At 38.8% G+C, this 12,657-nt stretch overlaps 1 protein-coding gene across 5 annotated transcripts in view; it reads right to left on the bottom strand.

Annotated features, from left to right (window-relative positions):
* Window positions 1-12,508, bottom strand: part of ccser1 (coiled-coil serine-rich protein 1) — a 98,071-nt gene extending 85,563 nt beyond the window's left edge. For all 5 annotated transcript variants that reach the window (XM_053869515.1, XM_053869516.1, XM_053869517.1 and 2 more), the window contains exons 1-4: window positions 12,339-12,508; window positions 4,633-5,631; window positions 3,221-3,638; window positions 2,530-2,714 (exon numbers count right to left, since the gene is read on the bottom strand). In XM_053869515.1, coding sequence (XP_053725490.1) covers window positions 2,530-2,714; window positions 3,221-3,638; window positions 4,633-5,607 — 1,578 coding nt within the window. In that variant the 5' untranslated portion in view covers window positions 5,608-5,631; window positions 12,339-12,508. The remainder of the gene's footprint in view (window positions 1-2,529; window positions 2,715-3,220; window positions 3,639-4,632; window positions 5,632-12,338) is intronic.
* Window positions 12,509-12,657: the final 149 nt, after the last annotated feature.

Genomic DNA, 12,657 nt, shown 5'->3' on the forward strand with positions numbered 1-12,657 from the left:
AGTAGGTCACTACAATCAACGTGAACTAGTCAACGACCCAAAATTGTTTTTATAAATGGCCATCAATTCATCATTAAACAGATCAAATCATTACATGGATTTGAAGGCAATGCTTGTAATCACAGGCTTCTTCCAAAACAAAAGCATCCTGACAGGTAAAAACAGAGAAACGGTCCGTTATTTGAGCTGTCAAGCTTTTGCATGAAGAAATTGCATCTTCATTTAGCGCATTCCAAAGGTACAGTATGTGCAGACAGTGTGCACGTGTTCTTGTGCACACCTGTGAGCATGGTTTGTTGCAAGGAGAAATCCTTGTTTTACCCAGGAAAATGAGTCCTGTCCAACACTAGAGCAGACTCTGGAGCGAAACATTGAAAAGAAGAGTGCCTCATTTATGACTGGGTTTTCTTCATTTACATGGCTCATTTCAGCTCTGTACTTGGAACTGCCGTGCTTCACACGCTTGTGTCTCTCCAAACCAGCCCAACAAACCAATCCAGGAAACACGCAATCTCTGACTTAAGTAAGATTGTCTCCATAAGGTTGCCATTCCACCCTCCACACCAAAGTCTAAATCAGTGCATCTAGAGTGAGCAAAGGAGGGTCTTCATAAATGTGTCAGGAAAAGATCAAATGCAGTGTTTAATTCTAAATATATTTCACTGACATGCCCTTCACACTAAAAATACAGGATAGATGACAGGATATATCATCATTTTTCATACTGTGACTTACGCTCAGCCAAATCAAGAGGCAAAGGTGTGAGGGAAAATAGTTACTTTAACACGCACAAACACACAAAAGGCATCAATTAAAAGACTCTATTTGAAGTCTCTCTGTGCTTCACTCTACCATCTGTGAGTTCTTCACAATGACAGTGAATATGGGTGGGCGTAGTTGTCGATCCTCAAATCTCATAAATAGTGAGTTATTCTTTAAAAATTAACAGGCTTTTAGTTAAACAGCTGTTTTGGAGCATCGCTCCAACGCTCAAACAATATCAGTAAGGACTTCAATCCAAATGATTTTAGGTCACTTGCCTTTGATTGGGCAGCAAATAAACTCCACAACATGACACCCCATTCTTCTAACTTTAGAACAGCTTGCCAAGGAAGCTCCCAATTATCTCAGTGTGTAGAAATGAAGCTCACCACATCAAAACTCGATTCTTCAGGAAAAATTCTCAGCGAGATAAAAGGTGCTCAGTTGTGTCAGAGATGGGAAGTTTATTGAAAAAGTCATGTTGCAATCCCTCACACTGAAATTGAAAACAAAACCTGTCAGTCTGCCACAACATTATCTGTCGTACAGCTTCACAAATGTGCTGGTAAAACAAATAACTCTCAGCTCCCGAGCAGGATATCAAAAACAGCTCATCAAATAGCTCCAGCAAACACTTTTTCTTTGCCAGACAATGATGGCTTGTACAGGAGTTCAACCCCGCAGCATTCACAAATGAGTCTTATTTCAGGGAACATGCTCGCAGAAAAACACAGCTATGGCTGATAGGTGTTGATTGGTAATATCTAAGATACACTATTTTGTATTCATGTGGAAGGAAGGATGAAAAATAACTTTGAGATCTACTCTACTTTTCATACACTCTTGGGGGTGTTACAAACATATGAGAGGATTTAACAATTATCTATCAGTTTTACAGCAGCACAGTATGTTATTAGTAGTAATAATAACAATAACATTTCAGAGCAGTTGTTCTCAATGTGAAATAAGTACAGTTCCAAAATGAATGAGTTAACCTTGAGGAGCCACGTTCTTATTTTGGACTAGCAGGAGTCTGAACCACCTACATACCACCACAGCCTGGATATTCTCATTTCTAAAATGATTGAAAGAGTAGTAAACATTTACAAATGTATTCTGCTCCTTCATTGTGAGGGATGATTCTCTGTTTGCAGTATTTTTGTAAAACACACTGCAACATTGTGTTATTACTGACAAACTCATACAATGAGCTGTGTGTACTCAGCAAATATGTTCCATTTCCAAAACAGTCATCAGAGTCTTTTCATTTTTCACTTGTAACGCATGTTTGCATAACCGTCAACTGACATACAAATGAAAAACACACCAAACTAGACTAATACCTTTGTCAACAGAGCTTCAAAAGCTTTCTATGAGATACAGCTTCCCACAGAATAATTAAAATAACATGCCTAAAGTAAACTCACAACATTTCATGATTTAAAAAAAAAGTTGAGGTGATCTATGTGCTTTCCCAGAGGTTTGGAGTCATGATTATTTTGCATATATGTGCTGCTATTTAGAGATGTGTCAAAAAGAATGATGCGTAGAAGTACAAAAAAAAGATAAAAAGGTAATACATATATATATATATATATATATATATATATATATATATATATATATATATATATATATGTATATGTATATATATACTATGTTACTATGTTATACATACATATATACCCATGATCGTCATACCAGGCAAATAAACTGTAAAGTAGAAAACCTGTTGGAGTGAAAATAGTATTGAAGTCATAGACATACCAGGCTTCCCATTTTGGATGATGAAGAGTTGTGCCTGTGTTTCAGTAGCCCTCCTCCCTCTATGCAATGAGTGTCTCTCGGGTTTCCATGGACACGGGGACCTCCAGCCCCTTCTGATGATGAGCGAAGGCGTCTTTCCAAACGCATCACCTCATGGTAGGGGCTAACGCTGTTACACAAGGAAGCTGGAGGACACAGTGGAAGGACAGTAGATTAATAAAATATGTACAGAAGTAAGGGACAAAATGTTCACAACAGTTAAGTATATTTTGATTCTAACAGAAACAACACACAAGGGTGGCTTTGAAGGAGTGCAGATGCCTGCATCGACTGACAGGTTGTGACGTCAAACAATCGATCTTGCATGGCCACTCTGTCAGCTGGATTCGGGATCTTCATTTCTGTGCATATATATATTTTTTTCTGTGGGGTGCTTTTGATTTAACCACCACATGTTTTTCATTGTCTTTTTAAAACAGCCAGAAAGAGTTATTGAGCAACCCATGACACAAGATTTGGACTCCCAGTTACAGACTCTGTGATTTAAGGATACTTTTGGACCGTTTTTTGCTTTTTGTGATAAAACAATAGGAATCGGTCAGGTAACTTGAATTTTCCTTGTTGCATATTTGAAAAAAATGATGACAATATTTGTCAGATACAAAAACAATAATAGCATTTGTTTTTTTACCGGCATGTGGTTTTCTTAAGTGAGAGGCTCGAGGTTCGTGGCAGCCACAGAAAGTTCCTCTTTCTTGAAAAGAGAGGGTGTGTCTGGTCTTCCTCTCCGACGGCTCCGGATTCAACTGACAGCCCTCACTGCGAACCACGCACACCTCACTTTCGCTCGTGGTCTCTGTGTTGTAACTCGCCTTCCTCTCCCTCACCAATCCCATTCTCTCCTTCAGTGGCACCTGATCTCTGGCTTCTTTACGCTCCTCTTCTCTCTCCTTCCGCTCCTCAAGTAATTGCTCTTTCAGAGGAAGCACGGGGACAACTGTCTCGGGCTCAGAGATGGAAATAGCAGTTTCATAATCGGTGTAGTTGGCTGTGCTGGAGTCAGGCAGGAGAGGTTTTTCAGTGCTAGACTGAGCAGGAGTGAAGAACACCTGAAAAGAAGACACATTCATCAGAGGAGATGTAAAATATTTACGCAAACTTATGACTCAGTTTGTTATGTTTGCATAATCATAATTTTGTCATGTCAATATTGATGAATTATCTTTACAGCCTTGAAGTTGAGGTGCATAGCAACACCGTATGTATCAACATTACGACTTTTAGAATTCAGGATATTGTGTATTTGAAAGAATAAAAAGAGAATATGACAATGTGAATCATCTGTAACTGTTTCTATCGGAGTACAGCAGGTGTAGCAAAGTGAATTAATAGGTTATTTTCAGCTAACATACATTTTCCTCTAGCTAACTCCACTTGCTTGTTTTTCTACACTACATGGAAAACTAGCAAGAGAACAGTGGCATTGCACTGAGGGCCCTTTTGCAAACTTGAAAAACTTATCATAAATCATGTTTACATATTTAAATACCACATGGAGAGGTAAATAATTAAAAAAGACAAAAGAGATACTGTAAAGTAGCTGTTACGAAGTACGAAGTACAAGTCACATTAGAGCTTCAATTTTTTAATCTTCAGTCATCCGGATGAAATTACATTTAAAAATAACTGAATTGTTTTAATTGTATTTGTATTATGTCATGAACTGCTGTGAGTGAGACAACAATGAAATAACTTTTAGATTTTAGAGTTTTACTTATTCATTGAACTGGATTATCTCAACCTCATTGTCATTTGAATGATTTAATAAGAGCAAATCAAATACACACGAAAACAAGGATGTGTCACAGGTATATGATGTAAATAATCCGGCTACATTTTTCAAAGCATATCATACAACATTCATATTTATTTCAATAATAATTGTGAGTTCATTTTTGTGAAAGATATGGAGAAATTAAATTAATAAAAAGGCCAAACTACAAATCCCAGATCTAATATAACAGCTGTAATACATGGCTTAGGCTTTGGCTCAGGGTCCTGTTGTCATCAAAGCCATGTCAATAGAAATGTCAATACAGTTACCTGTGAGGTAGAGACAGCCACGCTGAAATTCTCTGGAACAGGTGGAAGCTGTGCAGATGCTGTGTCAGATGCTGATCCAGATACCAAGATTGGTATTGGAGCTACTCCAGTTCCAGGACTGTGAGCTGGCAGAGCATCTTCCTCTGATACTGAATCTTCTGTGATAGCGACAAATTCTGAAGGGGTGATGGCTGTGGTCCTATCCTCTGATACCATTGGGGACTGCAGAGAGCTTTCACCGCCAGCTCCCAGAAGTTCTCCGGGCCATGAACCTGGGGTCAGGCCACCAGGAGTAATGGTAGTGGAGCTTGGATGCTCTGAATTCTTTTCCGGAGGCCTGTGATGATCCGAGGCCTGTGAAAAGCGGTGGTGAGCTGAAAGGGATTTAGGGAGCAGCTGCTTCTTCTTCTGACGTGAGCGTTTGTTGTTGCTGCTTCCACTGTAATCCTCAAGAAACCCTGAGTCGTCTCCTTCATTGGCTGCAGAGCTGCTGATGCAGTTGATGAATACATTGCGATTGGCTGTGGTTGAGGACACTTTGTTAAAATCTTCAGTTTGGGAACGTGTGATTTTCTTTTGCCGGCTACTTCCGAAGCCAAATGACGGACGTGACTTAGAGCGCGCGCCGCTGTCGCTGATGCTTGAGGACAGTGACGCTAAAGTCTGCTGGTTATTTCCATTTGCATCTATTTCTTGTGTCAGTGGGGGAGTGAGGTTTAGGTTGATGGATTGGACACTCGGCTGGCTGTTTCGTTTAGATGAGAAACTGAGGGATGGAGTGCGAAAAAGGCTGCGACGTTTGCCGGTGCTGCTGGAGCTTGAATTGGTACTGGAAGGCGAGGAGGTGTGCACGCCATTCCCTGCACCTCCTGAAGATGGTGAAGAGGGTAAAGACTCCTGCCTCTTGCTGTTGCTGCGGCGGAAGATTGGAAGCCGGGAGACGAGTGTCGAACGACGTGAGCCTGATTCACCCATCTAGAAGTCGAGATGGTCAAAAGCCTGAGGAAGGAACAAAAATAAAAAGATACTTATAACATGCTTCACATTAAAACCTTGGATGGAATACATAACACTTATGTTTCATTTAACTATAAATGTTTTTTTTTATTTAAAAACATTCACAGCAATAACATTAATTTTTGCATTTTGTTTTCTTTTGTTTTTAGCAGCAAAGTTGTTTTGGAGTCATAGGTCACATTTAAGTGAACCAACATTACCCAAAATCTAGGATGAAAAGACTAGTTTCACTATCAGGTAATATTGAAAACAGAAAGAACTATAAAATCACTGAGACAGCACCTTCCGCAAAGAGGCTAATGCCACATGACTTCTAAAAGTACATAATATAAACAAATCAATCAAGCAATAAGGAACCAGGAACTTATTTTAAACACACTTAAAGACTTTTTTTTTAATTTCACTTTAATTCCTAGTTTCGATGCCCAGACTGACGAAGAGATCTCACTTTCTACACCCACATTGAAGGTGTGTTATCCACTGCAAGAGGCAATGCGTTTTTGTTCTCTGTAATGCTTTCAATAAAGAATGATGTATTTTGTGTTTAAATAACTTGTTAGATAAATACAGAGATTGTGTAATTCCATGTGTGTGATGTCAGCAGACAGATCATACCAGAGTAAATCAGTGAGTAACTTTGATCTGAATGTATTTTGAGTCACTACTGACAAAGAAAAAAAAGTGTCTTATTAGTCACAAGTCATGGAGTCACCCAGCAAAACAGCAGCTCATTTAAAACATGTAAACTTTTTTACAGTGGCTCTTAATAGAATCAGAACCAAAATTAAGAATCTGACCCAGACTTGTTAATTCGATGTTAAAACGTGCCCAACCTCAATGATGGTTCCATGTTTTGGACTATTAGTGTGGGCTAATGTAAAAAAAAAAAAAAAGCTTTCACTGCCATGATTCAAACTCACACATCTAGTGTAAAAGCCCAGCATCTAAAACACCACACCACCAGGTAGTTACATCAAAGTCAACTCTAAAATATGTCCAACAGTAACAACACATTGACTTTTTGAATGCACAACATTGGCAGTGAAAACATGACATCTGCCAAGAAGCAGCGAGAGTAATAAAGGATGATATGATTAATACCACAGAATTATTTTAGTTTATCTAAACCCCGCATGAACTCAACTTTATGTAATGACTTTGAAATTTCAGGCTGAAAAACTGCTGACCACAGTCATAAGTCAAGGGGTGACGATCTATAAGAGGTCATAGGTGTCGTGCACATGGCTGCAGAAGTCACTCAAGGGGAATAAGAACAGTGTCATCAGCATAAGTGGGAAAGGAAATATTGCTCAGCTTAGGGCAGTTATCGGGAATGGTGGAGCGTATACAGGACAAATACAATGGGTCCACTATCAGGCATCATCAGACAAACCAAATCAACCGTTTCAAATAACAAGTGTAACACAAGGTCATCTGGTGATTTCACCTGTGAGTGAGAATCTTATCATCCACCACTTCCCTACACTAGTTTTTCCTGTCTTACCAGAGAAAGCACCTTGAGAATAATGTTTAATGAGATACTACACAAATAAGTTCCAAAGTAACTATTAGGTAAGAGTCACCATAACTGATACAACAATACAAGTGATTTACATAGTAACTTTCTGAAGAAGAGTTGTCACTGACGCACAAGCATGTTCTTCCAAATTTAGATCACTAAATAGACTAGGAGCACATGAATGCACAAAAATAAAGAGAGTGTAGAATTTTCAAATTTAAGAGAAGCATACTTGCATGCTTGCAATAAAGCATGCTCGAAAAATATAGTTCGGCACTAAGCTTTGAAAAAATATGTCAAAAGAACAAGAAGAATGTATCCAAGAATTGCTGATCATGAGAGTCATGAAATCAAACATTTTAACATAGATTTAACTGACAGCACTTTGAAGTCAAAACGTTCCATTGGGTTCATAAAAAATGTTTCTCTTATAGCAAAACTATACTTGTAACAAGTACTTTAAGGATACAAATGAAGTGTACACTAAAAGTATGCTAAATACATGCGTCTGTGTACTTCTAAAACAAACTTCAAGCATGTTTTATACATGCATGCTTTAAGTAAACTTCCTCTCATACTTCCTCTCATAAAAACAGACTTCCCTGTTGTCTTTGCTCAGCATCATTAGTTCAGTGAATTAGCATCAGACGTAAGTGCATTGAATTAATCAAAGAAATATTTCTAAATTATGCTTTATTAGTGCACTCGACATGAAATAACTAACAATATTTCATGAACTTTGGCCAGGTACGATACTACCTTTCAAATATCTTTTTGAAAAGCTTGGACTTGCTAGAGTAGTACAACTGGTTTGAAGCATAACATGAATTATATACTTATAATTCATATATTTTTTATAATAAATCTATAATAAATACTTAGTAATAATAAATCATTATTTTGTCGATATACTCGTTTTTGCAACTTTTTTTGAAACTTTGGATTAAACATATAAAGCATTGCCAATCCATCTTCTTCATCTTTTTTTCTATGACATTTTTCTGTCAGCCTCCTCCACATCAACCTATCTTGATCACCCTCTCTGGTCACACCTATGATCTTCATGTCCTCCTTTGTCTTCCTCTTCTTGATTTGAAAAGTACAATCATTCCTGACATTCCTTCTCAAACACGTCTCTCCTCTCCTCGTGCTCAAACCATCTGGGTTTGGCCCTACCTCACTTCCTGTCCAAAGTTTTTGCCTTGAGATGCATTGTAATTGTAATTGTCTATTTTACTAGGAGAGATCACTTGTGTCAAATTATTTGTTTACTTTCTACCCAATAAAAGCATCAAAAAGAAGATAATTTTCAATTTACAATCAGACTTAGACTGAAAATGCACTAAAACATGAGACATATATGTATATGACATATATGGCTCATGTTTTAGTATATAGTCAATATATATAGTATATATTTATTAGACATACTAAAATTTGTTCTGAAAACAATATGTTGAAAAGCCTGTTGCAGAAGAACAATTTTACAATAGTTGTATATGTATATATATATATATATATATATATATATATATATATATATATATATATACACTACCGAAAAAACATGTTTTGGCCTGGTGTGGGTTGAAATGAAACACCATGGGAATCTGTCTTAAACAATTCCCCAGGTCAAAGCTGATAATAAAATGCAAACATACAACTACTTTTGAACGTCATTGGAAGAGTGACAAGGACAACAAATACAAAAAAGATGGCGATAAAGCAGGTAAAAAGTACTGTATGTGGTCCCAACATTTCATAACTTGAGGGCCATCAAAGCTTAACACAACTTCTTGTGTACATAATAATGAGATGATAAATATATACAACAAAGCCTGACATTGGCCAAATCTTAAAGACGGCACATGGCAGAAAGAGACACGGAGCACTGCTGGCACAATGAAAGCATTGCAGTAAATGGATTAGCACTGTAGACATCAGCAATGCACGTGTACACAAAGACAAAGCTGTTTATTGTGCAGCAAGCTTCCATGATCAAGGATGCCATAAGGCATTTTCTGACAAAACACACACATGCTTCAAAACATAATTAAATACCAGCTTGAAAAGCAGTTGGACAATAAAACAAAAACGCAGCAATCACAGTGGAATTGGAGTCTTCAGCTTCACAGCAGCGAGTCGTCCACCCAACACGGTGACCTTGGATTCAGTACATACTCACTAGCGCATTGTTTACTGTCTTGAATAGCCAAACACTTGCACAGCTTTGTCGCTGACATTGCCTCTGCAGGTTATGTTCTCTGAGTAATAAGCTTACATTCACACCCTTCGCTCAGATGGCTTATGAGGGTGTCGCCACCCTCAATGCAAATTTGATTAAGCAACACAACACTACACACAACTGGCTAAACGTATGCACGTGGCTCTTGGAACCAACTTCGAATGAGGTAAACACAAAGTGGTCACATCTCGTCAGTTTCAAAACACAATTAAAAATGTCCAAAAATCCTTATCTCATCAGAAAGCAGTTACAAGACAATTATATAGAAATAGCATTCTAGACGACCAGTCTAAAGAAGAAGTCGACATGCTCCGACAGATTAAAAAAGATTGACAACTGAAGTCATGCGCGTGTCTGAGTCTGGTGAACTGTGGTTAACCTTGTAATGTACATAATGCTCATTCTAGACTTCCATGCAACATTTGAACGTTTTTGAAAAGTTTATTGTCAAGCTAATATGGTTATTAAGCATGAAGCAAAATCTGTATTGGTGTTAGAATATTATTGCACGCTTTATTTTAACATAGCGGGGCGACAACACAGATATCAAGACACCAAAGATGGAGAAGCCAAGAAGACAACTCATAAAATGCAGATATTTTTCCAGATCAGGTAATATACATTTTAATTGCAGCACTAGTCACTGGTGTTGTCACCTGTGCCTACACGTCATAAAATGATATTTACATTGTAGTCTGCAACAGGTAAAATTTTACGGGCAAACTCGCTCACAGACAAAAACACAGATGCAGACGCCACACACACCCAAGGTCTCTGGCTAGATAGCTGACAAGAAAACAGCACTGTGTCTGTCAGAATAGAGGAAATGTGCACGGCCTTGGTGTGTCTGCATGGCTCATAATCCCAGTCACAAAATCTGTCAGTTGTAGAATGCTCAAGAAAACTAGAAATAAAATCAACTTCAGAGACAATTATAGCTGCCGGAAATCAACATATTAGCCATGTAACAGTATGAGAAAAATAACCATTATTTTGAAAATAACAATTTAATAACCATTTAAAAAATCTTTCACATTTTATATTAATACTAAATTCAACAAAATAAAATAAACATATACAAACAAATTACATATATTTTTTTGTCTTTTTCCACAACTCAAAAACTAAACAAATGCATGAAATTGATATTGACAAGTGCATCCCTGCTCAGTAGCTCATTTGAGTAATGGAACTGTAATGACATCATGATCAGTAAACCTTCTACTGGTCTGCAGCTGCCACCGGCATCCTGCCTACCAAGGTGCTCACTATCATGTCCAAGAAACGGCAGATAAGGACAGACAAAAGAGGTCCAAAAACGTTTTCAGTAGCATCAGAAATGAGGGAAATGACACTGCTCATCTAAAATTGGATCATCATAAAAAAACAAGCAGCTTCTTTTGTTGTTTAGCACAGTTTTGTGGACATCAACTGTAATCTGAAAAGCAATGGGAGTGTTTGGGTGTTTCCTATATAACCGGTTTCCAATCGAATATTTTTAAGAGTTTCCACTCGTCGCAATCTCTTACGGTCATAAGACACTTGAATATCACTTAAGCTAGAGGGGCTATCGCATGATCCAAACATGAAAAATATATGGGATCTGAAACAAATCGGGCATGTTAACACCATTAAAACAAAGAGAAAAATGCACAGGTGTGAATGCACAACCAGAATTACTATTTGTTTTGCACCCTGAGCGATGAATTACTTGGGATATGTCTACACTTTTACAACACTGGGTTTTCAGCTTTAGATTGATCTAGCTACACATCAGCAATCACAGCTTGACAAACATGGACTTTGTTCTATGGGAAAATCAAACCACTTCAGGAACTAATTGTCCACAAATCAATTTCTGCAACCCAGTTTCACCTACATAGTGCAACATTACATTTACATACATTAACACAATCCAAATAACAGTACCATTGATAACTGTTATGTTTTTGTTTTTTTAATTCACAGCTGCCTTTATTTCTCAAAAGATGAAAACTGCCATAAAGACACTTTTTCTAAATGAATTTGGAGTCAAGAAAACCACAGGAAACTCACTTGTGAAAGGTTCAAAGTGTAACTGTATGGATTGTGTTACTGCTTCAAGTACTAGTGAAGCAAGTCAGCCCATAAACCAATTTTTGGTTTGTGAAAAGCAACTCCAGATCATCATTGATCTATATTTAAGTCTCTCTTGCTCCCCTTCCTCCCATGCATGATGAACTCATAGATACCTAGAACGTGAATCCACAGATGGATCTGTGAATCACATGAAACAACTCCAGCAATGAGCTGGGAACTCTGAATTGCCAGCAGGTGCGAGAGCATGCGATCTGTCTCTGGGGAACCTGTGCTGGACCAGGGAGCTGTCCAGGGTGCCCCAAGCCTCTTGTCACCAGATAAGACTGAGCACCGGGTAACAGCTAAAGAAGCGCGAGACAGTACTTAGTATATGAATAACGTACTGGTTAGAGCTCAGAGTCAAGCTGCAGAATACCACTCTCTGTGCAGTCATTGACCTTTGGAATTGCTTGGGCGCTTTATAAGATGTTTACTTGCAAGCGAGTGACTTACTAGCAAACCACAGTTGCTATAAAAGCGTTTTGACATCCTTATATCGCAGCATAATGACGTGCTGGTGATGAGCAAACGCTTCACAACCTGCAGCTGTCAAACCGAAACGTCAACATTTGCGACCTTAAATCCAGCCTCGTTAGCCGCACGTCTTGTTGCGTGGCATGAACAGCCAACGTTTCACCACTAAGGCATTGCTATGGCATATTGACGTTATTACTATCGAAGGAGAACGTAAAACGCGACCGGTGGCAACGAGGAAACGGCGGTGACCGGTCGGTCCGACGGCGGTTGGCCAGGCTGCTAGCATCCAGGCTGCGGACACACAGAAGGCTGCATCAGTCGCTGACGTACCTTCAGTGAGACACCAGCGGGGCGGGCCGTTTGCGGAGGGTTGACTTTCACAACAGGTTCATTTGAAGATTGAGAAGAGTTGAGGGTTGATATTGTGCGGTCCTGGAGAAGTGAGGTAGCACCTTGTGTGTAGCACTGACGCCAGTGTTACACCTCTGTGACGTCGTCCTTCGCCTGCGTCTCTTCCGCGTAGCGCGAGCGCGCCAGCGTGACGTCGCTTTTGCTCCCCCTCCCTGCAGGTGCGTCGCTGACAACCAATATGCGCTCGCGTTTTCAATGTCTATTTTTTTTTAAATCCGGAGTGAAAGACTTGGATAGA

This window comes from Synchiropus splendidus, chromosome 7 (genome assembly GCF_027744825.2).
Source record: "Synchiropus splendidus isolate RoL2022-P1 chromosome 7, RoL_Sspl_1.0, whole genome shotgun sequence".
Taxonomy (NCBI): domain Eukaryota; kingdom Metazoa; phylum Chordata; class Actinopteri; order Syngnathiformes; family Callionymidae; genus Synchiropus; species Synchiropus splendidus.